Raw genomic sequence first — 27519 nt, forward strand, 5'->3', positions numbered from 1 at the left:
GGCAAAACACTGATTGGGTACTAGAATTATTGAGAAATGGTTACAACAACAGTGATTTGTTGTCTGCAATATTCATGTGTGACACATGTGGCCATGGTTGTATTCACATGCATGATCTTAAAAAGTCAAGCAATAATCTTATCATGCACTATAATTTCTCTGTTGATAAAATCATTTGGTTACTGCATTATTTCTCTGTTGGTGCTTAATTGTTTGATCAAAGTTGATCATAGTTATGTGGACTTGTTTACTTGGCTCCTATGCAAACTCATATCTTTTAACTTCATGTGATGCTTCAAATTTCAAAGCCATTGTTGAATATGTTGATTTGTAGTCCTAACTGAGCTTAAAATTGAGTTGGATATGAATTGAGGAAATTTACTGTAATGACTATAAATCGTAATCAGAACTCTTTCACTGCTAATTCGATTTGATGCTTATTTATTCTGGTAAGAGGATCCATACTTTTTTCTTTCTGCTATTTGTTGGTATCAAAAGCTTAATTAAGTTGGCACTATGTCACATCTGCATATCGTTTGTAATTTTACAATACAGAAATAGGTCGCTGCTTAAAATTTTGATTTTTACTGTATGTAAACCTGATCTATTTTACTTGTTGCTGTTTACTAATATTAATTTATCATCGTCAAACTCTGTTATGCCTTCAGTCAGCATGGATTCAGAAGATACAACTAAGACTTGTGATACAAAAGCTGTGGAATTCGTTCCTGTCAAAATCGAGGAACATGATTTCTCGAAGATGGATATCAAACCTAGGACTCTTACTGTTGTTGATCGCCATAAATCCTGTGAAATTAGGGCCTTATATGATCTATTTGGAGCCCATGCACCTCCTCATCTTTCTTCAATTCAAGATTCTTTGAAGAACCTTGACCATTTGAAGATAGCTGAGAATCTGGAGAGTGTACCACCTTCTAGAATGAGCTCTCCGAAGGCATCCACCACTTCCCAAATTCAAGCTGAAGCTTGGGAAGCTCTTAGGCAGGCATTGATTTACTTTCGAGGACGACCTCTCGGTACAATTGCTGCAATGGATCATTCAGAAGAACTACTTAACTATAATCAGGTTCCAGTTTCTTATATCAGTTGTAATTTTGAAGATTTTTTTTTATATCTCCATAATAAGTTTTTATGAGTTTTCATTGTAAATAAGTTTGCATTTAAAGATCAATAAAAGTTAAAATGTCAGCCTGCACTTTTCATTGGATCGACTATTTTTTCTTGTTCATAATAGTGTGTGTTTTTCCGTCTTTATCTTGTTATCTGGATATTTTCAAATTTCTAATAGATGGAAATTATGAAGCTACAATTTTGGGCCTTCTTTGGTTAGGGATTTTTTTTTTTAAAAAAAATTCTTCATTTCTTAGAAAATAGAATTTGAAAGTGGAAAAGAGAAATAAAGTCAATATTTTGAATTTACTTTTTTTTACACACGTGAATTTATTACGGGTGAAGGATGTAATAAGTGTTTTTTTTTTTTATCTTTTTAATTATTAATTATTTTATTTTCTGAAAATTACAAATTGAAAATAAAACTTTCACCAAACAAACAAGACCTTAATGTGGTAAATTCAATTCCAATTTAGGTATGTATAGACCACTCTTTCAGTTGGCACTTCAAGTCCATTGTTTTGTTCACAATTTGGGATATAGATTCATCCTGCATTCAACTTGTATGATTGACTTAGGTTTTACTATAATAAGTTAATTTGATTAAAAGTGAATTCTTAGGATAAGGTACCACACTTCTATATGAGATTTAAATGCTAGATGATGTGGGTAAGCAAAACAAAAATGCTATTTTACTTTGTTTTGTGCATTTCATGCTAGAATTATAGGTTTTATGGATTTCTAATATCACTATTGTGACTTTCCAGGTGTTTGTGAGAGATTTTTTCCCTAGTGCCTTGGCATTTTTGATGAATAGGGAACCAGAAGTTGTTAAAAATTTCCTAATGAAAACTCTTCGACTTCAATCATGGGAAAAGAGGATTGATCGCTTCCAGCTAGGAGCTGGAGTTATGCCAGCAAGTTTCAAGGTTTTGCATGATACTCGCCGTAACACAGAAACTTTAATTGCTGATTTTGGGGAAAGTGCCATTGGTAGAGTTGCTCCTGTCGATTCTGGTTTTTGGTGGATAATATTGCTTCGTGCTTACACAAGGTCAACAGGGGACTCATCCTTGGCTGACACTCCTGAGTGTCAAAAGGGTATACGTCTTATTTTGACCTTGTGCCTTTCAGAAGGGTTTGACACTTTCCCCACTTTGCTCTGTGCCGATGGATGTTGTATGATTGACCGTCGTATGGTGCGTTTCAATTTTTGTACTAGTTTGTTTTTTCTCTAATTTTATTTGCATCTTGAACTTGTCAATATTTTGGAATTGTTATTTCTTGTACATCTATCTTGGGAAAGCTTTGGATATAAAGTAGCTTATTCTAAATCAAAGAAGCAGATGCCTAAACATTCATGTTTAAGCATAAAATGAGTCTGATAGCTGAGATAGCCTACTAATATTCCTATTCTTGTTTTTACCAATTTTAGATATTTAGTACACATCTCGAATCTCAAGAGACCAAGCATACACGGAATACTTAGAAATACTTTGATATTGGAACAAAACATTGTGGTTTCATTTTAATCTAGATTAAACTTGTGACATACTGGTCAGTTCTATATCCTGGGATACAATTATCCTTGTATTATTCTTTTGTTTCCCCCAAAAAGTGCAACTGATATAAATCCACATTTAAATGTTACTATGAAAGAAACATTATTCAGTTTTTGATGGTTACTTGATTTAGACTTCTCAAACATTTGAAAACAGAGCAACATTCAGTAGTCTCAAATCACAAAATAGCTTAAACATGAGAGGACTCCACACTTTATCTTTCCTCACATATTTTTGTTTGCTTTAAAGCAACAAAGAGATTTTCTCCAAACATAGAAATAGTGCGCTATATTTTTATGCTTAGAATTATTTGTAATATAAGTTGGAGTGCCAATCAACTTCCATCTTTGCACTCTCAGCTTTAAGTCATAACAATTAAGTTAGACATCTTTTGTCAATGTTACACATATCAAATGACTGATCATCCTCCTACTAAAATTCTTAAAGTACATGAAGATGATCACTATTGCATGAAAACTAGTTATATTTCGAGTGACTTGAAACAAATATAGCACCTATATTTGTTTTAGAACAAATAATAGCTGGACACTATAATTTGTAACACCCCAATTTTGTCTCCCATCGTGAGTTGTAGGTTAATAAAACATCTTTATAAGTTTAGAGCTATTGTTAATGGGGTTTTGGGCGGGTGATTACCCATTATAAGTTAATGGGTTAGTAAATGTTTGACAACTTGTTTTGAGTCGGAGTTTCAGTTCCTAGCTTGAAGGAGATCTATTGGGTGTGCCATGCTATGATATGTCGAGGAGGAAAAAGAGGAAGGGAAGGGGAAAAAGAAGTTTTGCACAGAGAGGAGATACTGATCGTATAAGCTTCTTTCCAAAAGTCAATACAACCTTGTAGCTTTTGAGGAAACTTCACCGAGCTTGTGGAAGCTTTGTCAATCTCAAAGAAGTTGTGCCTTAGTTTTGTCGAACTCATGGAAGCTTTGCTAACCTCATGGAGACCTTGTGGAAGCTTCACTATAGCTTCACCGACCCAGTGGAAGCTTCGCTATGATTTTCACAATTCATAGAAGCTTTAAATTTGTGGATCACAACCTCTTGAAATATCATGCGACCTCCATGAAAGTTTTGTAGGCCTTGTAGATGCTTTGTTGACTTTTGAGGAAGAATCTGACTGTGTTTCGGTTGTCTTGGGTTATTTTGCATGCTAGTCGGCGGACGAAAGGAGAAGTTTCACATGTACTGATTGACACCGAACTATATTTTAATCATTGGGATTACTTTTTTTTTTACTTTTAAAAGGTTTTTGATAATTAGTAAGTTTGACTTTATAAGTCGTAGTAATAAAGAAATTGTGTAAGTTTAATTGAGTGAATTATGCTTGAGCAAGTATGAGTGAGTTATATAATCCAAGTAAACGTTGATATAATCTAAATTTGTTGAATTGTAGACTAATAATATGGCCTGGTAGGCCTGCAAGCATTTCACTTTATATAAACTTGGATACTAAAATTTTTTACGTTTACATAGTAAGTTAAGCCTACTTGAATAGCTCACATGTTGGCTTGTGTAATGCATGGCAGCACTAATAGAATAACAGGGACGACTAGTGTTGGTGCAACCTTAGGTCAAGGTTGACCTGGTTGACCCGACTCGAGTTGACTTGACTCGAGTTGTATTTTGATGTTTGACTTGGGAAGATTGTCGGTGCAACCTTAGGTCAAGGTTGACCTAGTTGTGTTGCATGTTGATGTTTGACACTCGTGAGAGAGTTCTATTCTTGATATGGGACAAGAATAGATGTTTGGGAGATTATTGGTGCAACCGTAGGTCAAGGTTGACCTGGTTGACCTGATTCGGGAAAAAGTCCAAGTATGGAGACTTGGCAACGGAAAAGTCAGCTTGGCCTTGGAAAAGTCCAAGTATGGAGACTTGGCATTGGAAAAGTCCAAGCAGGGAGCTTGTACGCGAAAAGTCCAAGTATGGAGACTTGGCTTGGAAAAGTCCAACAGGGAGCTTGGCACGGAAAAGTCCAAGTATGGAGACTTGGCAAAAGTCCAAGCGGGGAGCTTGGCACGGAAAAGTCCAAGTATGGAGACTTGGCAGGGAAAAGTCCAAGTATGAAGACTTGGCACGGAGAAGTCCGTGAGTGAAGCCAGGCGGTGGAAAGTCCTAACTGGGATGTTAGGCGGTTGGAAAGTCCCGGTGAGTGAAGCCGAGGAAAGTCCTAACTGGATGTTAGGCGTTTGGGAAGTCCGGTGAGTGAAGCCAGGCAGGAAAGTCCAGTGAGTGAAGCCGAGCAGTGGAAAGTCCGTGAGTGAAGCCAGGCAGATTGGAAATCTGGTGAGTGAAGCGGTGAAAATCCTAGTGAGTGAAGCTAGGTGAATGAGAAAGTCCTAACTGGGATGTTAGGCAGTGTGAAATCCTGGTGAGTGAAGCGGTGGAAAGTCCCGGTGAGTGAAGCGGGCAAGGGAAAATCCAGATGGATCAAGGGTGATCGGACATCCGGTGTTGAGAAGTCCAAGTGAGTGAAGCTTGGCATATGGAGTCGGAGAGGGCTCGGTAGCTCGTTCTCCGAACTAGGTTAGAGAGGGCACTCTAAACCGAGGAGTTGGATCGGTCCGGTGACCGATCCAGTGATACTGCGTTTGCCCTGATCGGTCCGGTGACCGATCAATTCATCGGTCAATGACAATTTCCCTGATCCGCGGTCAGAACCGTTCGGACCTCAAGGTGAATCGAGCTCAATTTTCCTCCACTCTGTTCGAGGAATGTGTCGAGTGAGCACCGAATTAGGTGTTGACCCCATGGACCGATCAGGGATCCTCCGATCGGTCCACGACCGATCGAGCTGATCGCGACACCCATACATGTCGGGGACTCGGACAAGCTTATGTCGCTAACAACGAAGCATGTCCAGACCGATCAGGGTTCTAGCCGTTGCGACACAACGGTTAGTTTCTTCGCTGTTTCTTCTTCGCAGGTATAAAGGATCGAGGCATCTTCTGTGCGAATAGATCTCCTTCTTCCTTCTTGCTGTTCTAAGTGCTGCTGTGCTTGAGCTTTGTTGAGCTCCTCCAAAGCTTCGCGTGAGCTTCCGGCTGGGTTCCTGCTGTTGTAGGCGTCGCGTGAAGTTGCTGCTTCACCTCCAGTCGACAAGAAAGCAAGCAATTGGTAGAGTGCGATTGTATTCATATTGTATTGCTTTTCTTACTGCTCTTGTACTCTTTGTTTGCTGTTGCAAACGTTTGTGGCGAGGTTTCTCCACCCACAAGGAGTATATTGTATTAGCCGGTTCTCCGGGGACTCATCCACCGACGGATTGACCGGACTCGTCCACCTTACGGACACGCCGAGGAGTAGGAGCCCTAATCTCCGAACCTCGTTACATCCTCGTGTTAAGGTTTGGTTTTCTTCTCTTTCGTTTCTTTGTATTTTCCGCTGCGACTAACCTAATTGTAGGAAGAAACGAGAGCGATTTGGGGCGGCTATTCACACCCCCCTCTCTAGCCGAGTACGAACGATCCCAACAAGTGGTATCAGAGCGAGGTCGCTCTTCATCGGATTCACACCCGTGGGAGCACAAGCGCTAGAGATGGATCAATTCGGAGAAGACATCACCATTCCACCCTTCTACAACGACAACTTCGCATATTGGAAGGTAAGGATGATGTATTTTCTTAGGACTAATATGTGGAATTGGTTTTGTGTACAAGAAGGGTTTACTCCTCCAATGGATAAAGAAGGAGAGCCTCTAGAGAAGAACAAGTGGACAAAGGAACAAGTCCATCAATCAACGATCAACAATGAGGTAACTAAAACAATTGAATTTTCATTACCTACTAATATTTTGCGTAAGATAGGTGAATACAACAATGCCAAGGAGTTGTGGGATAACTTGGCCAAGTACCATGAGGAGAGTTCCACTTCAAGCCATGAAGAGGAGCCTAGTGAGCCAAGTAGCTCACATCATGGAGGGAGCGAGTTGGGAGTTGAGGGCTACTCAACATCCAAGGAAGAAGAGGAAGTGAGTTCTTCTTCAAGATCGGAGCACGAAGAAGAAGCTTCTACCTCCGGGAGGGATGAAGAAGAGAACATCCATTCATCCTCAATCCTAGGTAACTCAAACACTTTAAGTTCAAGTAAATTGCATATAATGTGTTTTGAGTGTAGGGAATTTGGGCACTACAAGAGTAAGTGTCCAAAGAGGGTAAGAAAGACTCCACCGGCGCCAAAGGTCAAGGAAGCCGGAGTCCCGAAACGCAAGGGCAAGGAGCACATCGTGTGCTTCCAATGCAAGCAAAGGGGACACTATAGGAGCCATTGTCCGAGGGGGAGGCAACCTCACAAGGGCAAGAGACCGGGCACATCGATAGGGGGAGCTAAGGCAAACCCTAAGGTAACCTCTAAGGTTCATTATTGCAATTCTAATAAAACTCATGCTAGTAGTTTTGTTGCAATTGTTAATAATGATAAGCATGTTAACTTTAGGAACCAATACATGTGCTTAGGAGCTAAACATGTTAGCCTAGGTAAGGATAACACTAGAAATACCAACCCTAGGATTAACGCTTCTAAAGTTAAGGAAAACCTAGGTAGAAATCCCAAAAAGACTAGACACATGCCTAGGAATATCTCAAGAGAAAATGACAAATTAAAACTTGAGGTATTAGAGAGGGAAAATCAAGTCTTGAGGTCAAGACTTGATAATTTAGAAAAGGCTCTTAAAAACATGGAGAAGTCATCTCTAGGGTTTAAGGGTCAAAAACAAAGCCCAAGGACAAGAAAGGTTTGGGTCACAAACCTAAGTCCCAAATGGTCAAGCCCACCTATCATAATGTTCCATTCGATTATGGAACAAAACCTAGGACTAGGAAGACCACCACCAAGGTCACAAGGAGTCACCCTAGAGTTGATCTTGATGAGACCCAAATGACCAAGGCTTTAAAGCCTAAGAGGGTCATTAGAGGGTTGCTAGGGAAGTCATCCCTAGTGAATTTTAGTGAACCCAATGAGCTCAAGTAGGTATTGGGTTCCTAGGAGCATTTTCTACCCCATAGATGGGTTAGAGAGTGTCAACTCAATAAGAAGGGTAGTTAACCCAACTTTGAGGAAATTGACACTCAGGAGCATTTTCAAGGTTTTGGGAACCTTTGAAAATGAAAGGGATAATCTTTATCATTCACTCCTTGGAAGAGTAAAGTGTGCCAAAGTGAGAATATTTTAATCTTATTTGGCACAATTTAAGAAACCTAGAGAAAACCATAATTGGGATTTTGGTTTCTCTTAGGGATATATGGGCAATCTAGGATTAGAATTTAAGTTAACTAAGAGATTAAGGATACTTAGATAGGTAATCTAGGTATTTTATTTGTGTTAACTTACCATGGTTTGTTGCCATATGACATGTCATGACATCATGTTTAGTTTTATCATCATTTGAAATGTCATGATAGTGCTAGGCTAGTTTATATGTCATGCTTTATTTAAGTTTTCAAACTTTATGCCATGACATCATGACATTGGCACATGTTTTTACTTATGATATCATTATATGCCATGTCATCATCTCTTGCATTATAATCAATGTAATTGATTTAAGGAAAAACACATTTTGATATTGAGATCAAATTGATGTTTAGAAAATGCATGAGAACTTAGCCTAAGTTGACCTTAACCCATATCTCACATCAAATTGACTTGAATGTGGTTTGATACACTTTAGATGTGTGTGAGATATTAGGATCATGAGTTAGGATCAAGGTGCATAATTCTTGTACCTAGATGACCCTAATTCAAGAAATGGAGGATCATAGGGAAAGCTTATGTACAAGTCATGTACATTTAGCCCTAAGATTATGGTCCTAAATTCAAATGGTTTTAAAAGCATTTTAAAATTGATTTGAAAAACCTTGATGAAGCTTTCCTAGTGATAGCATTCATCATTGAACATTATGATACAAAGTTGAGTTAAAACTTGAACTATTTCAAAGTTTTTGAACTTTGTATCAAGATTTGAAAATGGAAACTATTTTCATAGAAAATTATTTTTCCATGGTAGTGTATGATATGAGGAATGTATCCTCAAAATTTCACAATTTTTCGAATTTTCTGGAATTTATTAGGGGTTTCTGAATTTCGGGAGAGGAAAAATCAGAAATCTCTGTGATCAGTGTCTGGATCGGTCGCTGGACCGATCCAGGGAGGGCTGGATCGGTCACTGGACCGATCCAGAGTGCTGTGGATCGGTCTGGTGACCGATCCAGTGAGGTCTGATAGCGTGCCAATGTGCTGAAATTCGACTGCATGTCTGAAATTTCGGCTGAAAGTTGGTTTTTAGATTTCTAAAGGTTTGAAACTCTCCAAGACATTGTTGGTGCAATGGTCAAGGGGGAGTTGGCCTTTAGGGGGAGTTTTAACTATTAGTCAAGGGGAGTTGACTTTTAGGGGGAGTTTTTACTCCTTGAGGATTAGTGATATGGGATTATCACTAAGTGGATTGTTGAGCTTAGTATCGAGGGAAAATAAGAGTTTCAATGAAAGGTATGGGACTTTCATTAGGAAGAAACTCTTGACCTTGATACCTTCCTTATTCTTTTGATGTGTGTCAAAAGGGAGAGTGTTCATTGGAGAATTATTGGAGAACCCAAGTTGGTTATCGGTTTAACCTAAGCTAGGGAAGATTGTCAAGGAATGTTCGAGGAAGAACATTGGAATACTTTTGATGTGTGTCAAAAGGGGAGAATTATTAGAGAACCCAAGTTAGGTTATCGGGTTAACCTAAGGGAGAATGTCTAGAGAATGTTCAAGGAAAGAACATTGGACATTGGAAGATGGTTGAAAACCTAAGTTAGGTTATCGGGTTAACCTAACTTGATTATGGTTTTGTCAAACATCAAAAGGGGGGAGATTGTTGGTGCAACCTTAGGTCAAGGTTGACCTGGTTGACCCGACTCGAGTTGACTTGACTCGAGTTGTATTTTGATGTTTGACTTGGGAAGATTGTCGGTGCAACCTTAGGTCAAGGTTGACCTAGTTGTGTTGCATGTTGATGTTTGACACTCGTGAGAGAGTTCTATTCTTGATATGGGACAAGAATAGATGTTTGGGAGATTATTGGCGCAACCTAGGTCAAGGTTGACTGGTTGACTGATTCGGAAAAAGTCCAAGTATGGAGACTTGGCGGAAAAGTCCAAGCAGGAGCTTGGGAAAAGTCCAAGTATGGAGACTTGGCATGGAAAAGTCCAAGCAGGGAGCTTGGCGAAAAGTCCAAGTATGGAGACTTGGCATCGAAAAGTCCAAGCAGGAGCTTGGCACGGAAAAGTCCAAGTATGGAGACTTGGCTGGAAAAGTCCAAGCGGGAGCTTGGCACGGAAAAGTCCAAGTATGGAGACTTGGCAGGAAAAGTCCAAGTATGAAGACTTGGCACGGAGAAGTCTGAGCAGTGACTCGGAAAGTCCTAACTGGATGTTAGGCGGTTGGAAAGTCCCGGTGAGTGAAGCCGGTGGAAAGTCCTAACGGGATGTTAGGCAGTTGGAAGTCCGGTGAGTGAAGCCGGGCAAGGAAAGTCCCGTGAGTGAAGCCAGTGTGAAAAGTCCAGTGAGTGAAGCCAGATTGGAAATCCTGGTGAGGCGGTGAAAATCCTAGTGAGTGAAGCTAGGTGAATGAGAAAGTCCTAACTGGGATGTTAGGCAGTGTGAAATCCTGGTGAGTGAAGCCAGGTGGAAAGTCCTGGTGAGTGAAGCCGGGCAAGGGAAAATCCAGATGGATCAAGGGTGATCGGACATCCGGTGTTGAGAAGTCCAAGTGAGTGAAGCTTGGCATATGGAGTCGGAGAGGGCTCGGTAGCTCGTTCTCCGAACTAGGTTAGAGAGGGCACTCTAAACGAGGAGTTGGATCGGTCCGGTGACCGATCCGGATATCTGCGTTTGCCCGATCGGTCGGTGACCGATCGTAATCGATCGATGGCTCATCGATTGCAATCGATCGGCCCGAGACCGATCGGGAACCTCGCGAGAAACCGTGGATCGGTCTGACCGATCCACCCACTGTCTGCGCGCACGATCAGGAATAGATCGATGGCGTGAGGAGCGAAGCCCGATCGGTCTATGGACCGATCAGAGGTTCCTGGACCGATCAGGATTCAGAGCAGGCTCCACCCTGATCGATCCGGGACCGATCGGTGACAAACGAAGCCTCATGCGCTTAGGCTGATCGGTCCGTAGGATCAGGGTTCTAGCCGTTGCGACACAACGGTTAGTTTCTTCACTGTTTTTCTTCGCAGGTATAAAGGATCGAGGCATCTTCTGTGCGAATAGATCTCCTTCTTCCTTCTTGCTGTTCTAAGTGCTGCTGTGCTTGAGCTTTGTTGAGCTCCTCCAAAGCTTCGCGTGAGCTTCCGGCTGGGTTCCTGCTGTTGTAGGCGTCGCGTGAAGTTGCTGCTTCACCTCCAGTCGACAAGAAAGCAAGCAATTGGTAGAGTGCGATTGTATTCATATTGTATTGCTTTTCTTACTGCTCTTGTACTCTTTGTTTGCTGTTGCAAACGTTTGTGGCGAGGTTTCTCCACCCACAAGGAGTATATTGTATTAGCCGGTTTTCCGGGGACTCATCCACCGACGGATTGACCGGACTCGTCCACCTTACGGACACGCCGAGGAGTAGGAGTCCTAATCTCCGAACCTCGTTACATCCTCGTGTTAAGGTTTGGTTTTCTTCTCTTTCGTTTCTTTGTATTTTCCGCTGCGACTAACCTAATTGTAGGAAGAAACGAGAGCGATTTGGGGCGGCTATTCACACCCCCCTCTCTAGCCGTACGAAAGATCCTAACAACTAGTAGTTGGTATGTTATGGATGTTACAAACATCTAGTCTCTTTATCATGTCTTGTGTTTCATCTAATTGAGATACTACAGAAAATGAAGATTCAGTAACCAATCATTTGGCCTATTTATGATCTGAAAATTTTTATAGATCCCTTCATATTGAAGGTTAACTCTAGAACATGCATGTCATCAGTTATACAATCTACAAAATGCAATTCTATCCTTTGGTAATTAGTACTTGGCTTTTCTGCTTTGTGTTTTTCTTTATAGCCATAATAAATTTAATTTGGTTGTCTGAAGTTATTTTATCGAGAATTGAAATGATTAAATATGAATCTTAGATTAAAAAGAATAAGAGATTCTTTTCTTATTACTGCCCAATGACAACATGCACTGCAGGGAATCTATGGCTATCCTATTGAAATACAAGCATTATTCTTTATGGCTTTGAAGTGTGCCTTAACTTTGTTAAAACAAGATGACAAGGGCAAGGAGTTGTTGGAGCTGATAACGAAACGTCTTCAAGCCTTGAGCTATCACATTCGAACTTACTTTTGGCTCGACTTTAGCCAGCTTAATGACATATATCGCTATAAGACTGAAGAATATTCTCATACTGCTGTAAACAAGTTCAATGTCATGCCTGATTCTCTGCCAGATTGGGTATTTGATTTCATGCCAAATCCTGGTGGATATTTTATTGGAAATGTCAGTCCTTCAAGAATGGACTTCCGTTGGTTTTGCTTAGGTAATTGCATTGCAATTTTGTCATCTTTAGCAACTCCAGATCAGTCCGATGCAATTATGGATCTTTTGGAAGCACGGTGGGAAGAATTGGTCGGAGAAATGCCTCTAAAAGCTTGCTATCCAGCTTTGGAAACACATGAATGGCGGATCATAACAGGTTGTGATCCTAAAAACACTAGATGGAGCTACCATAATGGCGGCTCTTGGCCAGGTGACACTTCAAAACTCATGTTTGATCTTATTTACAAAATTCAGGATTGCTTCTTCAATAGATTGACAATGCATTATCCTGAGACAGTCATATGCTATAGTTGAATGATTATTCAGTGCAAATTACCAAGTTATAGAGAATAGCTATATAAAATAAACAATTTCGACCAAAATCAAGTTGATCATAGTTTCTTATGTTTAACTAATTTGATGCACTAGCACAAGCTAGTGCAGATCAAGCAATTAAATAGTAAGATATGAACTTGGTGAGAATATCCCTAAAGTATTAGATTATGTTTTGGTTATACTGTTAAGTAATCAACAAAATTTCCATTTCATATTCTATTTGTTCAAGCTATTAGAGCATGAAGCAATAAATCTAATAAAGTCAATGATAACAAAGCTTGAAGATAATAATATGGCATCTCATTTTTTTTTAGAATATTTGAGATAAAATGTTGGTACTTTAATTACTTAACTTACTAGGCGGTATAGCTCAAATAAAAAAATTACCTTGAGCTAAATTTTGTAAGTAAGAATACGTAACGGATGAATTCATAGTTAAAATTTCTCACTTAGATTAAGATATTATTTCTAATCTTCTTGAATGTGAGATCTCTTAACCCATGAGGCTAGTTGTTGGATGGCTAGAGGGTTGATAGCAATTGACTTGCAAACACAATTATGTACTTGTCTTAGCAAGGCCAATCAAACAGATTATATGCAGTAGAAATAATAAACATAAAGACCAATGCTAACAAATTGATTTAACGTATTTTGGAACCCTCGTTCCTACACTATAGTCTATAGCTCCTTGGTGAGATACTATCAAATCCTTACTACACTTTCTCCTTCTCGGATGTCAAGTCTCGTACAAGAAGAATACAAACAAACAAAGACAAGTAAGGCAAATAAGAATCTAGGGTGTAAGTACAACAAAGAAGGTCAATTGAATATCAAAATGGTAACTCAATTTCGCCAACTCTCAAGGTCTTTCCTTGGTTCTGACGTGGACTAGAGCCATATGGGCTGACCTTGTTGATGTGGAACAAATGACCGGCTAGTATCACTTTGGGATTTAAGAAGATTGAAATTTCTAAGCTGGCTACATGGACGACCATATTGGCTACATCCAGGACCGTACCTGAGTTTTCGTAGGCCTGAATCGAAGTTTCAAAATTGGGCTTCCTCACATTGTACGATTAATTTTTCTTAATCAAAAGTCTTCTTCATTAATACCTATAAAATACAAAGCAAAATACTAATTGATTGCAAATTATTATGACCTTTTGAGTTATGTCCTTCGCTGTCTGAGTCCAACGATCATCCACAATTTGCAAAACATAATTACATTAACTTATTGTAAATTTGCAATGTTCGGACTAGCTGCAATGTCCGAGAGACGAGAGACGAGATGGTTAGAAAGTTGAAACGTTTAATTTAAGACTAGCTGAAAAGAATTTCATATTTTAATATGTTAATTACATTGACAGAATATTATATATGTGGGCTGACTAAGAAAATATATAGAAGGGGTGAATACTTTTTTCCTAGGTCACTTAACACAAAAACTCAAGATAAAATATATGTATATATAATAGATCATATTGTTTAGGGCCCCCTAAGATAATGGGCCCTGAGACAGATGTCTCTCGAGACTATGCTCAGATACGGCTCTGGCTACATCAAGACTTTGCTTGCTTGCTAATTCTCTTTTTGACTTTCAATTGCCAAATGTTTGATTAACTATGATTTACTTGGACTTCTCCAATATCAAGCATATGGTCAATCTCGACTTATATAACGTCTCACTTAATCATTAAACATATTGATCAAACATCGAAATCTAACTTGAACTTGGTCAACCTTGATCCGAGGTTGATTATACCAATGGGGGAGAGTGGTTGTTAAGTCAACCCCTTAGCATTTAGGGAATCCAATTACATTAAGGGTGCGTTTGGTTCGGGGTTATCCATCCAAGGCTATTAACGAAAACCTTTTTTGGTTTAGGTAATCGATGATTACTGAGTAATGTTTCATGCCCGACATGTCAGCAAAAGGGGCATGCAACTTGAAATCGGAAAACTGAGGTTTTTCTTGATTCTGGGGTTAACGATTTTTTTTTTACCTACAATACTCTCGAATAAGAGAAAAATGTGATAAAAAAATATAAAGAAAAAAATAAAATAATTTTTTTTAAAAAAAAATAAAAATGTAAAAAATATTTAAAAAATAAAAATTAATAAAAAAAATGGGAAAAAAGAAAATAGAAAAATGTAAAAAATAAAAAAACATAAAAAAACATAAAAACATTAAAAAATAAAAAATATATAAAAAAAATAAAAAATAGGAAAAAATATTAAAAAAATTTAAAAACATAAAAAAAATTTTAAAAATTTAAAATAAAACTTAAAAAAAATAAAAAATAAAAATAAAAATAAAAAAATAAAAATAAAAATGAAAAGAAATAAAAAAACACATAAAAATGAAGAAAAACGTGAAAAAGAAAAAATAAAAAAACATAGAGTTTAAAAAAAATAAAAATAATAATAATATATGATTGGTTTTGTAACTAAGGGTAATATAGTAAAATATTAAACTAGGTTATTTATTATTAAAACTTTCAAACAAATAAATTTTTGTTGCATTATTTAGGTTGAACCAAACAATATTTGGTTATGTTTTATTCCTCATAACCTTAGTCATGTGATTACTTGGTAATCACATAACAAAGATTATATAGATAACTTGAACCAAACGCACCCTTAATTCACAAACTTTAAGTAATCTACTGAGATAAGGGAGAGCAGTTATCTAGTTGTCCCTTTATTGAGGAGAGCAATTATTGAGTCGACCCCTTAACATTTAGGTAACCCATTGACACTGGGGGAGAAACTCGATCTCGCAACCTCTAGGTAATCCATTGAAGTTTGGGAGAGCAATTGCTGAGTCGATGCCGTAGCGTTTTGGTAATCCAGTAATCCACTGATACTATGGGAGAGCTTGATCCTGAGATTGTTGGGTTAGGAGAGGTAACGAAGAACTACACCATTGAATGAGGTTAACACTCAATAATTTAGTTTACATGATAGATATTACATCAGTTGAGTTGAGAATAGACTTTGCTTACAAGTGCAATTTGGTTCGGTTTGATACAGTACTAGACCCTGGGCTACCTATAGCATGAGTGCAAGTGGAAAGCATTTCATGACTTCTTGAAGCTTTCCAGTGTGCATCCTCCAAGTATTAAGCTCCTCAAGCTTCTAGATCACCTTGAAGGACCCTTCCCATTTGGGGTTGAGCTTATTGACCTCCCATACAGGTTGATCTTTAAAGGATGAGGTCTCCAATTTGGAAAGAGTGTGGTACCTCCCTCCTATCGTAGGCTTGACATATTTGGCTCATGTAGGCTTCCATCCTGATAGAGGCCTTTCTCTGCTTCTCCACAATGTCCAAGTATAAGGCTCGAAAGTTCGAAACTCTATGTTGGACTCATCATTGGCTTCCTCCCGAGTGGTCTCAGTAAGAAGGATGACCTTTGCTCCGTACACCAAATTGAAAGGAATCTTCTCAGTGGTGGTCCTCTGCGTGGTGTAGTAAGATCACGATATGCTTAGTAGCTTCTCCGCCTAACTTACTATAACATGATTAGTTCAGTTCTAAGGGTTTGGACAATGACTATGTTAGTGACCTTGATTTGAGCTCCTGACACCAGGATTAAAATTTTCTTGTCTTGGAATTCTGTCGTTGTCACTCATAAGCTTTCTAGGTAGCTCAAATGTGCATATGAGGTTCTTCTTAGGGAGTCATCGCATCCTTTATGATTTTAGCAAGCGGTTAGGATTTCATCCACTTAGAAAAATAGTCGATGATTACCATAAGGAATTTCTTTTGGGTACGGCTTGGAGGGAAACACTTGATTATGTAGATTCCCCATTGATGATAGGCCACTATCACTGCTTTTATCAATTTGGCAGGTCTCTATTGGAGTTATATGTTTGGCAATTCTAGCAAGCCTTAGCCATGTGCATATATATATATATATAACCAGTATCTTTAACCTTAGTGTTGTTGCACCCTACTAGGCTGTAGTAGCACAAACTATATAGGGTCCTAACGAATATCTAATTATGATTCGCACCTGCAGGGACCATGACCTATACCTGTGAGGCTCATGTCTAATTATAGTCCACAGGACCATGTCTTGTTATGAACTCTATTTGTAATTCCAGGGATAAGCACAACATAGTTGCCATGGGCTAAGTTGAGTAGTAAATGGCAGGTTAATTGCCTCGTAAGGTTTTGAAGTGATTGCCACATGAGGTTTTGGGGTCGAATCTCAGGACTAGCGGGGTTTAAATTCTTACAATCTGTGTAAACTCACCCCACCTGCCACTTGTTTTCTCAGTCGCTACGATTTACCTCTTCCGTTTGGATCCGGGACAGACAGATAGGGGCGCTGGATGAGTGTATTTACCTTTTTGCCACAGGGATAAGCACAACATAAAGGACTCAGGAGAGTTCGGATGCTTAGATGGGAGGAGTGTTGAGTATGGAGTTTGAAGGGGAGCATTGAGTACACACCTTGGGAGTAATCCCGAGTGGAGTGCTTCGGATACTCAGGTACTGAGTCGCGCAAGACGTTCTGGGGGACGAATATAGTAAGAAGGATTCAAAGGGTTGAGTAGTAAGGAACTTGACTTGATTCATGTTAGTTGGATCGTTGATGTGGAGCAGAGACCTGTAGGCCAGGTTTACTGATGTGGAATGAATGGGATTAGTATCTTGGAGTATCATCGCTGTTTACATAATATGATTACTAAACCACTGCATTGTTGTATATACCATATCATGCCCCCACGGACATATCTAAGTTGGTAAGTGGATAGAGATTTACCATTTGAGGTCAGGGGTCGAATTGATTTACCTCCTCCGTGAGCGTTGGTGCGACTTTTGCCACTTTGTATATACCATACAATGGATCTAGTTGGGAAATGAGCAAAGTCCATGTTTGGCTCAATTAGTAGAATGGCTTATAGCATTATAAATCCATTCATCTAGAGTGGGATTAGAAGCTCATATACCCTTATAATTTTCTTATGATCCATTAAACAACTATTAGATTTGTTTCTTTGACAAAATTACCTTTAGATATTCTCTTTGCTGTTACAGTTCTGCTGTGGCTTCTTACTGCTGCATCCATAAAGACTGGGCGACCTCACATCGCCAAACGAGCAATTGACCTTGCCGAAACCAGGTTGCCGAAAGATAGTTGGCCTGAATACTATGATGGAAAGCTTGGCAGGTACGTAGGGAAGCAAGCTCGGAAATTCCAAACTTGGTCGGTTGCAGGTTATTTGGTGGCAAAGATGATGCTCGATGATCCCTCCCTTTTGGGAATCGTAGCACTCGAGGAAGATAGGCAGATGAGGCCCACACTAACGCGATCGTCATCGTGGTCATGATTCGAACACCCATTTTTCCCGTAATGGTGAGCTTCAACTTTGCGGAATTTGTTCATAAAAACTTGACTTGAATTTTTTACCTACCTTTACTCTCATTGCATGATATCTCTCTTGGTTTTCATCCTTTGGATATAACTTTCTTTAAAACAATTACTCCCTTCATGCATATGCCCATTCTGTTTAGGGATGGTCTCATTTTGATCTACTTAAAAAGGCATACCTTATGCTCATCTATTGTATATTCCTCTATTGGTCTTTTTTGCTATCCAGAAGGTTTTAATCAATTTTGAATAATTGAGAAATTATTCTGAATATATATATATAAAATGTAAGTCGTCTTAAAGATGCCAAAAGCTAGTTCTGAATTTTTAAATAATTTTGAAAGCAAATGTTAGATCATAGAAAAATAATTTTTCTTGAGAGGATAGTTGAAGGCGACAAATGGGGGGCATTGCATTTGTATGTCTTTGCAAGTTTACTAAAAGTTTCTTAAACATATGGTATAGGGTTATAGGAGTTTATTAGTTTGCAGAAAAATTAAAACAATTTTATTGGTTCGCTGGCTAGCATGAGTTGACTGCCTAGTCAACTCAGCTGCCATTAATCGATTGGAGCGCCTCATTAGTTGACTAAACTCAACCATGACACAAATATTCTATTTGTTAGTTGATTCACTTGAATCAATTACTTAGTCAGCTCAATTGCTAATTTACTAAAGACCTTTTTTAGTTGAGTGGATAATTAACTACAAGTATTTTAATGGTCATGTCTATATCTAATTTGAATACTCTTTTTGAGGTACAATTCTCTCAACTCACTTATGAATTTACCATGCAACTCCTTTGCTATGAGGCTATCTCTCTTCAGACTTTTCATCCTTCAAATGCATCAAACCCTTTGACTTGTTGCTTATGCCATTTTTTTATGCTACGCCTACCTACTTTGCCTCCAATTGAGATGCACTACAATGCTTCTTATTCTGCAATACTCAAATGTCTCGTACAATTCTATTCTGCAACCCTCAAATGTCTTATACAATTCTTCTCTAATCTATTTAGATTGAGCCCCGGCCCAGAGGCCGGGCCGTCCTGGGCGATTGCCCAGGGCCCCAAGTTTGGAAGGGGCCCACAATTCTAAATATATATATATATATATATATATATATATATATATATATATATATATATATTTTGTTTTAAGAATTTTGTAAACCTTGCACTGTGCACCTGCTCTTCCGTTGTTACACAATCTCGTGCTTTTGGAGGGGCCCACAACTTGTAAATGTTTATATAATTTATATATATATTAATTATTTGCACCTGCTCTTCCGCCGCCGCACAACGGCATAAGCAGACAAGCTCGAGTAAATTGCAATCTCCGCCAGCACTCTCTCCTTTTTCATATTCTCTACTTCTCATATTTTTTTACAATTACATCAGGGCCCCAAGTTTGGAAGGGGCCCACAATTCTAAATATATATATATATTGTTTTAAGAATTTTGTAAACCTTGCACTGTGCACCTGCTCTTCCGTCGCTGCACAATCTCGTGCTTTTGGAGGGGCCCACAACTTGTAAATGTTTATATAATTTATATATATATTAATTATTTGCACCTGCTTTTCCGCCGCCGCACAACGGCATAAGCAGACAAGCTCGAGTAAATTGCAATCTCCGCCAGCACTCTCTCCTTTTTCATATTCTCTACTTCTCATATTTTTTTTTTACAATTACATCACTTTTCTTTTAGCCTTCTCTTTTCATTTTTATTTGCTCTCCTTTTTATCGGCGACTCCACGATAATATCATAGTGAGAGTGCGCCTTTACCACTTCACCAGCACGAGCACGGTTTTAAATGGATTGTAATTTTATCTATTGAAAAAAAGATTTTAAAAAATCTTAAAATTAATAATATTATAGATGATTTTACATCTAGAAAAAATAGAAGAAATCATTATAAATAATTTTTACTTTATAAAAAAATTAAAGACCTATTTTGATCGTTTCGCCCTGGGCCTCCTGATTGTTAGGACCGAGGCTGTTTAGACCTTGAGTTTGAGACATTGAGTCATCATTGCCTTGGCGATGTCAAGTCATCTTCATGTGTATTCCCACCAAGTCTTGCACAATTTTATACACAAAGATCATATGAAACTCTCTAACTTAAATTTTTTATTTAAATATCAAAACTTATGATCAATTACGGTTATTATTAGCTTGATTGTATTAACATTCTCTTATATATTTTATAATATGTTTAGATTAATCATAAAATAAAATAATGACCTATGTTAGGGTGACTCTACTCCTAAGTTTCGCCTAGAGCTAGGAATTAAAAAAACATTTAACAAAGTTTCTAATTTGATTTTTTTTTTATCTTTCCCGTTGACATACATAAAAAAAAATTACTAAACAATGTAAATTCATAAATTTCATCATTAAGTTGTTTTCCTAATCCTCCAAGTAAGTAAATGGAATATACAATTTAAATACAATCAAAACAAGTTGAAAGTCACTCCACAGGTGTGTTGCAATGGTCAAGCCATTTGGATAAATAACTCCCAATAGAGATAAATATTCTGGAGGTTGACTTCTAAGTATGCATAAGTTATATATGCTCTAGATTTATCTGGTAGACAAATTAGAGGAAAGTCGTCTATCTATTATCAAAATTTCTCCTTCCTTTTTTTTTGAAAGTTTCAATTCTAAACTTTTGATCTAATTTAGTCAACTCTAACTAGGTACCAATTCAATGATCCTTGAGCTAGTCGAATGATCATATCACCTGATTCAGTTGATTGTGCTCTAAACTGCACATTCATGTCAAATTCAAAAATGTGTATACAATTGCACAAAACTTTGAAAAATCATGAAATATTGTAAACTGGTTTTGTTTCAAGCTCATCTAACATAATTTTTTTCTTAATGAAAATTCATCTTAATTTTCAAAATCGACAAACTAAAAAACTTGACAAAAGTTTCAATTATTATGTATCAAGTCTAAGTCCTTGTTCTGAATACCAAGTTTAAATATAGTAACCCCAATGAAACATAAAATCGTATTTTCAAAACAAATTTCAAACATCATCTTTGAGCCAAATAGTCAGTTATTGATTATAATTGTGATACTTTACTGTTATCGGTTAAGAATTAAATAAGAATGCGTAGAGGGAATTAAAGAAAGGAAGAAATGTTAGTGCAATCACACCTTTGGAGATAGGGTATCATCAATATTTTGATGGATAGATACGTGTACATAAGTTGTCCAAGACTTGGAGATAATACATACATATAGAGACTACTTAACATGATCAAAGTTAGCTGATGATATAATGGTCCATAGGATGGTGTGATGTATTTGAAGGACCATAAGATGAAAGGCATTAAAGTATGATTGAAGTAGACATCCTAGGCAAAGACACAAAGAATGACAAGGAGAGGAATCGCAAACACAGCTTCACGAGATTATTTAATTTATTTTGGCCACGTTATAATTGTTCATATTTACCCATGCATCCGATATAGGAATTATCACGAATGCATCCCATCAATACATTGGTCTTCCTCAAACATTGTGAACGGATAGTATCACCTATGCATTGTTGGGATCATGCGTTGGATTGTCATTATGCTGGAGGGGGTGAATAGATATTCATCTTGTGATTAAGACTTGAATAAGAATGGTTAGAGGGACTTAAAGCAAGGAAGGAGTATGATCGATATTTTGATGGATAAGACACAACTCACAAGTCGTCCGAGACTTGGAGATAATACACAGATATATATATATATTACTGGACTTGACCAAGATTAATTGATGATATGATGGTTTAATGTCCATAAAATTAGAAAAAAAATGATGATGTGATGTATCAGAAGGACTACAGAGAAGAGCATTATGATTGAAGTAGATATCGTAGGCAAAGACAGAGAATGAAAAGGAGAGGAATCATAAATAACGTCCATTGAGAGATAAGTAATATGACTTTTAAGTAGAGAGAGATTATTTAAGTTTTTTGGCCATGTGAAAGTTATCATATTTACTTATGCATCCAATATAGGAATTAAGTGACAACTAGCCACGATGACATTAAGTTATCGATTTTTTTTTTCCTACTCGAAACAGTGAATGGTTGAGATATAAGATATTATGTATAAAATTTTCGGATCAACATGTCCGAACATATCTTTTCTCATACTTTGATCGTCTATACTAATGACTAGTGTGATAGTTGAGATATAGGATATTATCGTATAAATTTTTCAGATCAAAATTTGACGCGTTCGAATATGTCTTTTCTCATACTTTGATCATCTTCAATAATTATTCGTTATTTACCTCCTTCATATTGATCTAAGGATGAATTAGCGAGAGTCATTGACAGAGATGTTAGATAAGCGAATCATCTTTTACCACATTACATTATGAATTTTTAATATAAAATTTAACTGATATACTAACAGACAAAACTAAATATAAAGTATATTGGACAGTTAAATTAGGAATTAACTAAGCCTCCTTGTTTATTTGAAAAAAAATAAATAAATTTATCTAATAATTATTACAATATATTTAGAGTACATTTATGATTTAAGATTTATATTATATAAAAGTCACCGGTAATTATTCAATAGTTGTTACAATATATATATAAATTATTGGATAGTTATTACACCTTATTTAGTATGAATTTAGGATTTAGGATATCTAAACATTATTATATAAAAAAATTATTTATTAATTTGATTAAAATTATTTAAACATCATCAAAATAATTTTAAAAAGTTGTGGAAGCTATCTTAATATAATAATATTTAAATATCCTAAATCTTAATTACTAAATAATTTTTATATGTTTAATTATATATAATATAAATCTTAAATCCTAAACCTGAAATCTTAAACTCCCATTAACTACGTTCTAGAAGCTACCTACTCATAACTTTTACAATATCACGGGTCAAAGAATAATTTGAGAATAAAATCATGCGAACAAAGCTCATTTAATTTTTTTTTAAGCAAAATGCGCTCTTTTAATGATTTATAAAATTTAAGGCGCCCTTTTAATCTGTACCTAAATACAAATAGATGACGAAATCATGTTATGATTTATGTATTAACATTTTTTTAAAAAAAAAGCAATAAAATCCAAAGCTTCATCATTAATTAAATACAGCATAACAAGGAACACATTATTTCCATTTATTAATATCAACACTAAACAAAGGATTAAATACCAAATCACATAACATCTGGTCCACTACAAACTCCGGCTCTAAAATTTGTATCAATACAATAGAGAAAAAGAGAAAGGAATCTAATATACACACACATTTTGATCAGAAAGGATAGCCCAATGTATGAATAAGCTCGAATTCTATTGGGTCTATTCTATTTTATGTCTTGCGTTGCAATTCTCTTTCTGCATTTCAAATCAAATCCGCGGGAGCAAAGTCACACGGTGATCAGAAACAAGAACAAAGGCCATACTCACAGCTTCCTTGCTTGATAGAGCTCCAGCCTAGACTTGGCCTCGGGCAGCAGCTCGTCCACCCTCTCATCCTGAACCAAGTGCGATTGTTTGTAAGCCCAGGAGAGCGTGTTGAGAACCTCAGCGTCCGCCAGCTCCTGGCTGTCGGGCACATGTTTGGCGATGTAACAAAGAAGAATCAGAGCTTCAAGCTGCACCTGCTCGCCGAGGTAGACTAGCTGGACAAGGTGCCTTGCTCCGCCGGAGTCAATTATGGCCTGGGAATGGCTGACATGTAGATAATTCCCGGTGCACGCGAACTTGGTCAGTGCCACCACCGCTTCTCTCATCACCACCGTCGCCTTGTCGTCCAGCAGGCGAACCAACGGACCTATGATCCTCGTCTCCGTTGCTCGGAATGTCCGGGACAAGCAGCCGAGAGCTGTGACACTAGGAATGAGTAGGTCGGTGAACTCCCCCTTGTCCACGATTTGGAGGAACTGCTCGATGACGGCCTTGGACGCCGGCGAATTCGGCTTGAACGCGGATCGTCGGAGATCAGCATTGTGCTCGGCTACGCGGGCTATTTCCATTAGCGCCATAGCGGAATAGTATCGAACATCTCCTGTGCTTTTCTCGAGGAGCACGGCGAAGCAGAGGAGGGCTCGGGATTCAGTGATGCTCTTGCAGATGTCGGCGTTGCCCTTGGTCAGTTGCCACAGGGCCTTGGCAGCCATGGTCTTCAGGTAAGCCTTGGTACTTGGATCCTCCATTTCCCTGGCTCGAGAATGCTGCTGTGGTTTCCAGGGCAACGACGCGTTGCTGCTGCTCTGGCTATGGGCATCTTTGCCGATCTTGGCGGAGGCAACGGTAGATTGAACGACTGTGTGGAATTGATTGGTCTTCGATTGGCCTCTTTCGGGATGCCGGAGAGGAGCCATCTCCGGGCCGTCGACGAGGGTGGAAGGGGAGGTAGCAGCGAGCTTGTTGGCGAGCACGAAGGAATGGATGGACAGGGTCTTGGAAGGCACGGAGTACTTACTGTGCTCTTCGACGGTCTCGAAGGCGAGATGGCCGACGAGGAGGCGAACGATGTTGTTCTGGGCGAAAACGTCCTGGCACTTGGAATCGCTGTTGGCGGTGAGTTCGGCGACGGCCCAAGCGACGACAGCCTGGACCTTCATCGGCCCGTCCTTGAGGACCTTGGCGAAGGCTAAGGAGGCACCAGCAGCGACAAGGCGGTCAACGCTCTCGGGATCGCGGCCGAGGAGGCCGAGGGCACACGCGGCGTTCTCCTGCCCCTCCTCCGTCTTGCCCTCCTTGAGGAGTCGGAGCAGCGGCGGGATCCCCTCCTCCTCGATGATGCGCTTGGCGAAGTGGTGGTTGTCCCGGGCGAGGGAGGCCAGGGAGGCAGCGGCCTCGGAGCGAGCATCCATGTGGCCCGTGTGAAGCGTGGCGATGTTGCTCCAGATGAGGGTGAGGATGGGTTCGTTCTGCGCGATGGGGCAGAGGCCATAGAACATGCCGCCGCCGTCATCGTCGTCGGCAGGAGGGGCGGAGACGCGGATCAGCCAGGAGACGTCGGAGATCGAGTTGTCAATCTGCGTGGCGATCTTGGAGAAGGCGGCGGATGGAGTGATGGCGAAGAGGCGGTGGACGAGGCCTTGTTTGCGTGACTTGGCGACCAGAGCAAGAGCCTTGCTCAGAACCTGCTCGGTGTCGTCCATGATGCGGCGCGCTGGCCGCTCGTAGAGCTCAGTACGGGCGGCCTGGCGGAGGAGAGCGGCGAGTTTATCCGCCCGCCCCTTGAGCTCCAAGAAATCCTGCTTGTTGGCCGGAGCATCGCCGGCCCATTTGCTCAACTGGTCCGCCAGCTGGATCGGCTTCGCTAGCATCTGCTTCATCCCCTCCGCCATTTCCTCACTCGATCTGCAGCTCTAAATCCCCTGCGTCGGGGTGGCGAATTAGGGTTCTTCTTCCTCTCCCCTCCGTCTCTTTTTCTCCCTTTCTCCAACTCCAACAGCAAGCGGAAGCGAAAGCGAAAGCGAATCAGATAGCGACTTGGTTGCGTCAACGTGGAGTGACCCACCCGCCAATCGGGTTGGTCGGTCCCACTCGTGGGACCATGAACATCCTCCGTATAATTGGCTGGTAAAGTAGTCGCAACGTCAAATCCGATAATTTTAATAACGGGTTGGGAATTGAATTCTGCTATAAAGCGATAAAGTTAAAATCGAAAATAAAAACTAGAAAAAAAAAGTTATTTTTTTTATACGCGGAATATATTCCATACTATTATTATTATTATTATTATTAAAATAAAATCAAGTAAAAAATCTCCAACGATAAATCATCATTGAGCTCCAGCGGCGTCTGATTTACCTAATAGAAGAGAATGATCTTCTCGAATGAGTCTTGACTAACGTATGAAGTATTGTCATAATAAAGTTTGTAGTTTGAATCTCAGTAAAATTGAGATAAATGTTAGTCATTATTTCAAAGATTAGTAGTCGTCCGTGATTTACCTTCTCCGTATTAGTCCTGGGATGAATTGATAGGGACTCTAGAACGAATATATTTATCTTTTGTTGTGAACATAGGAGAAGAGAATGAGCATGAAAATAAGATTAATAGAAAAAGAGAATGAAAATAAAGAGATTTTAATTTAAACAATATTTTTTTTTTTCAATTTTCTTATTTTACGTGGAAATGGTCAATTCGAAAGTCAAGTATATTTTTTTTTCTTTTTCCTTATATATAAAATTCATATATAAGGTCATCTATATCTGCACCCTTATTTAAATCTTATTCAATACAAGCATCAAATAATTAATATTAAAGACATCGTTCATTTAATTACAAAGTGTCATCTTCACTTATTTCATTGCTGAAAAGACTAGTGGCAATAAAAATAGATAACGATTAAAATAAGTTGAATTAATTATTAATTAAAAAATTTTCAATATGATTAGCTTGATTTTACCTCACTTGATTTTATTTTATCAGTTCTGATAGAAATATTTTTCTTTTATATTAGGGTGACTTTTTCAAATTATGATAAATGATTTTCTAGATTTTATTTTATTTTATCCAATTCTTTTTTATTTACATTTTAAATTTTAAAATAAATTTATTATTCTTATTTCCTCTATTGATTATTAATATAATTAATTTATCTATTTATAATAATATATCGTGTATATTTATTCTCAGCCATGTTATTTTGCTATTAAAAAAATAAAATTTGTGTAATTTCATGCTGCCATGGGTTTAGTCATTGAAGCTTAATTAGACTAGTCAAAAAAAAAAATTGTTATATGACTAATTGTTAAAGTTATTAAAATTAATTTTAATCTGTCCAATCCATTAATATTTTGTGTATTAATTTCAATGCTATCCACGTCTATGACTAATTTCATTGAATTAAATTAATTTGAATTATATTTTTAAATATTTAAATTATGTACTCTATTTTTTAATTATTAAACCATTTATTAATTTATCAAAAGTACTCTTCTCCAATCTCCCTTAATTATCCATTGGGAGATCAGACCATTACACTATTGTTTGAGTTTTTTTTTTTAACTATATGATAAAAGGTTACCTTTTAATTTTCTATCAAACAAAAATATTACTCTTAAAAAAAAAATAGATGGAAATATAAAACGAATCATTATCGTCCTGTTATCGTAAGTTCCATCTACGTATTTTGTGCAAGATAGATAAGATACAGCTTTATGAAAAACCCTCACCAGCAAACTTTTGTTTCTAATTAGAGACTACATGTAAATTTTCAAACTTTTTGTATGCAGTTCTATTGATAAAAATATTTATTTTCACTCTTCGGTTAAATATAATAAATATTAATTTATTTAATTATTTTTAATATTTTTAACTAGAAAAATTTAAAAAAATATAATTATTCTTAAATTTAGCACATTAAACTACACTCTAATATATTTTCTATCAAATTCAGCACGACTCTTTTTCCACCTCAGTTGGATAGAAAATATACTAGATGTTCTTTAAATTGTGCTCAATTGGATGGAAAATATACTAGATTTTCTTTAAATGATGCTGAATTTAGGATAAATTATATTAAATAGAAAAAAAATCGTGCTCAATTTGATAAAAAAATATACTT

The 27519-nt window shown here is 38.0% G+C and overlaps 2 protein-coding genes across 2 annotated transcripts; one reads left to right on the plus strand and one right to left on the minus strand.

Moving 5' to 3' along the window:
- The first annotated feature begins 673 nt into the window (after positions 1–673).
- LOC122023351 (probable alkaline/neutral invertase F) lies at positions 674–17979 on the plus strand. Its single transcript, XM_042581402.1, has 4 exons — positions 674–1087; positions 1899–2330; positions 11883–12441; positions 17613–17979. Exons 1-4 carry the CDS (start codon positions 674–676, stop codon positions 17903–17905), a joined length of 1698 nt encoding a protein of 565 aa, XP_042437336.1. The 3' UTR covers positions 17906–17979.
- A 5104-nt stretch (positions 17980–23083) lies between these two features.
- On the minus strand, positions 23084–25411 carry LOC122023975. The gene has a single exon (XM_042582443.1). The coding sequence runs from the start codon at positions 25289–25291 to the stop codon at positions 23396–23398; it is 1896 nt and encodes a 631-aa protein (XP_042438377.1). The 5' UTR covers positions 25292–25411; the 3' UTR covers positions 23084–23395.
- Positions 25412–27519: the final 2108 nt, after the last annotated feature.

This window comes from Zingiber officinale, chromosome 9B (assembly GCF_018446385.1).
Source record: "Zingiber officinale cultivar Zhangliang chromosome 9B, Zo_v1.1, whole genome shotgun sequence".
In the NCBI taxonomy this organism is placed as follows: domain Eukaryota; kingdom Viridiplantae; phylum Streptophyta; class Magnoliopsida; order Zingiberales; family Zingiberaceae; genus Zingiber; species Zingiber officinale.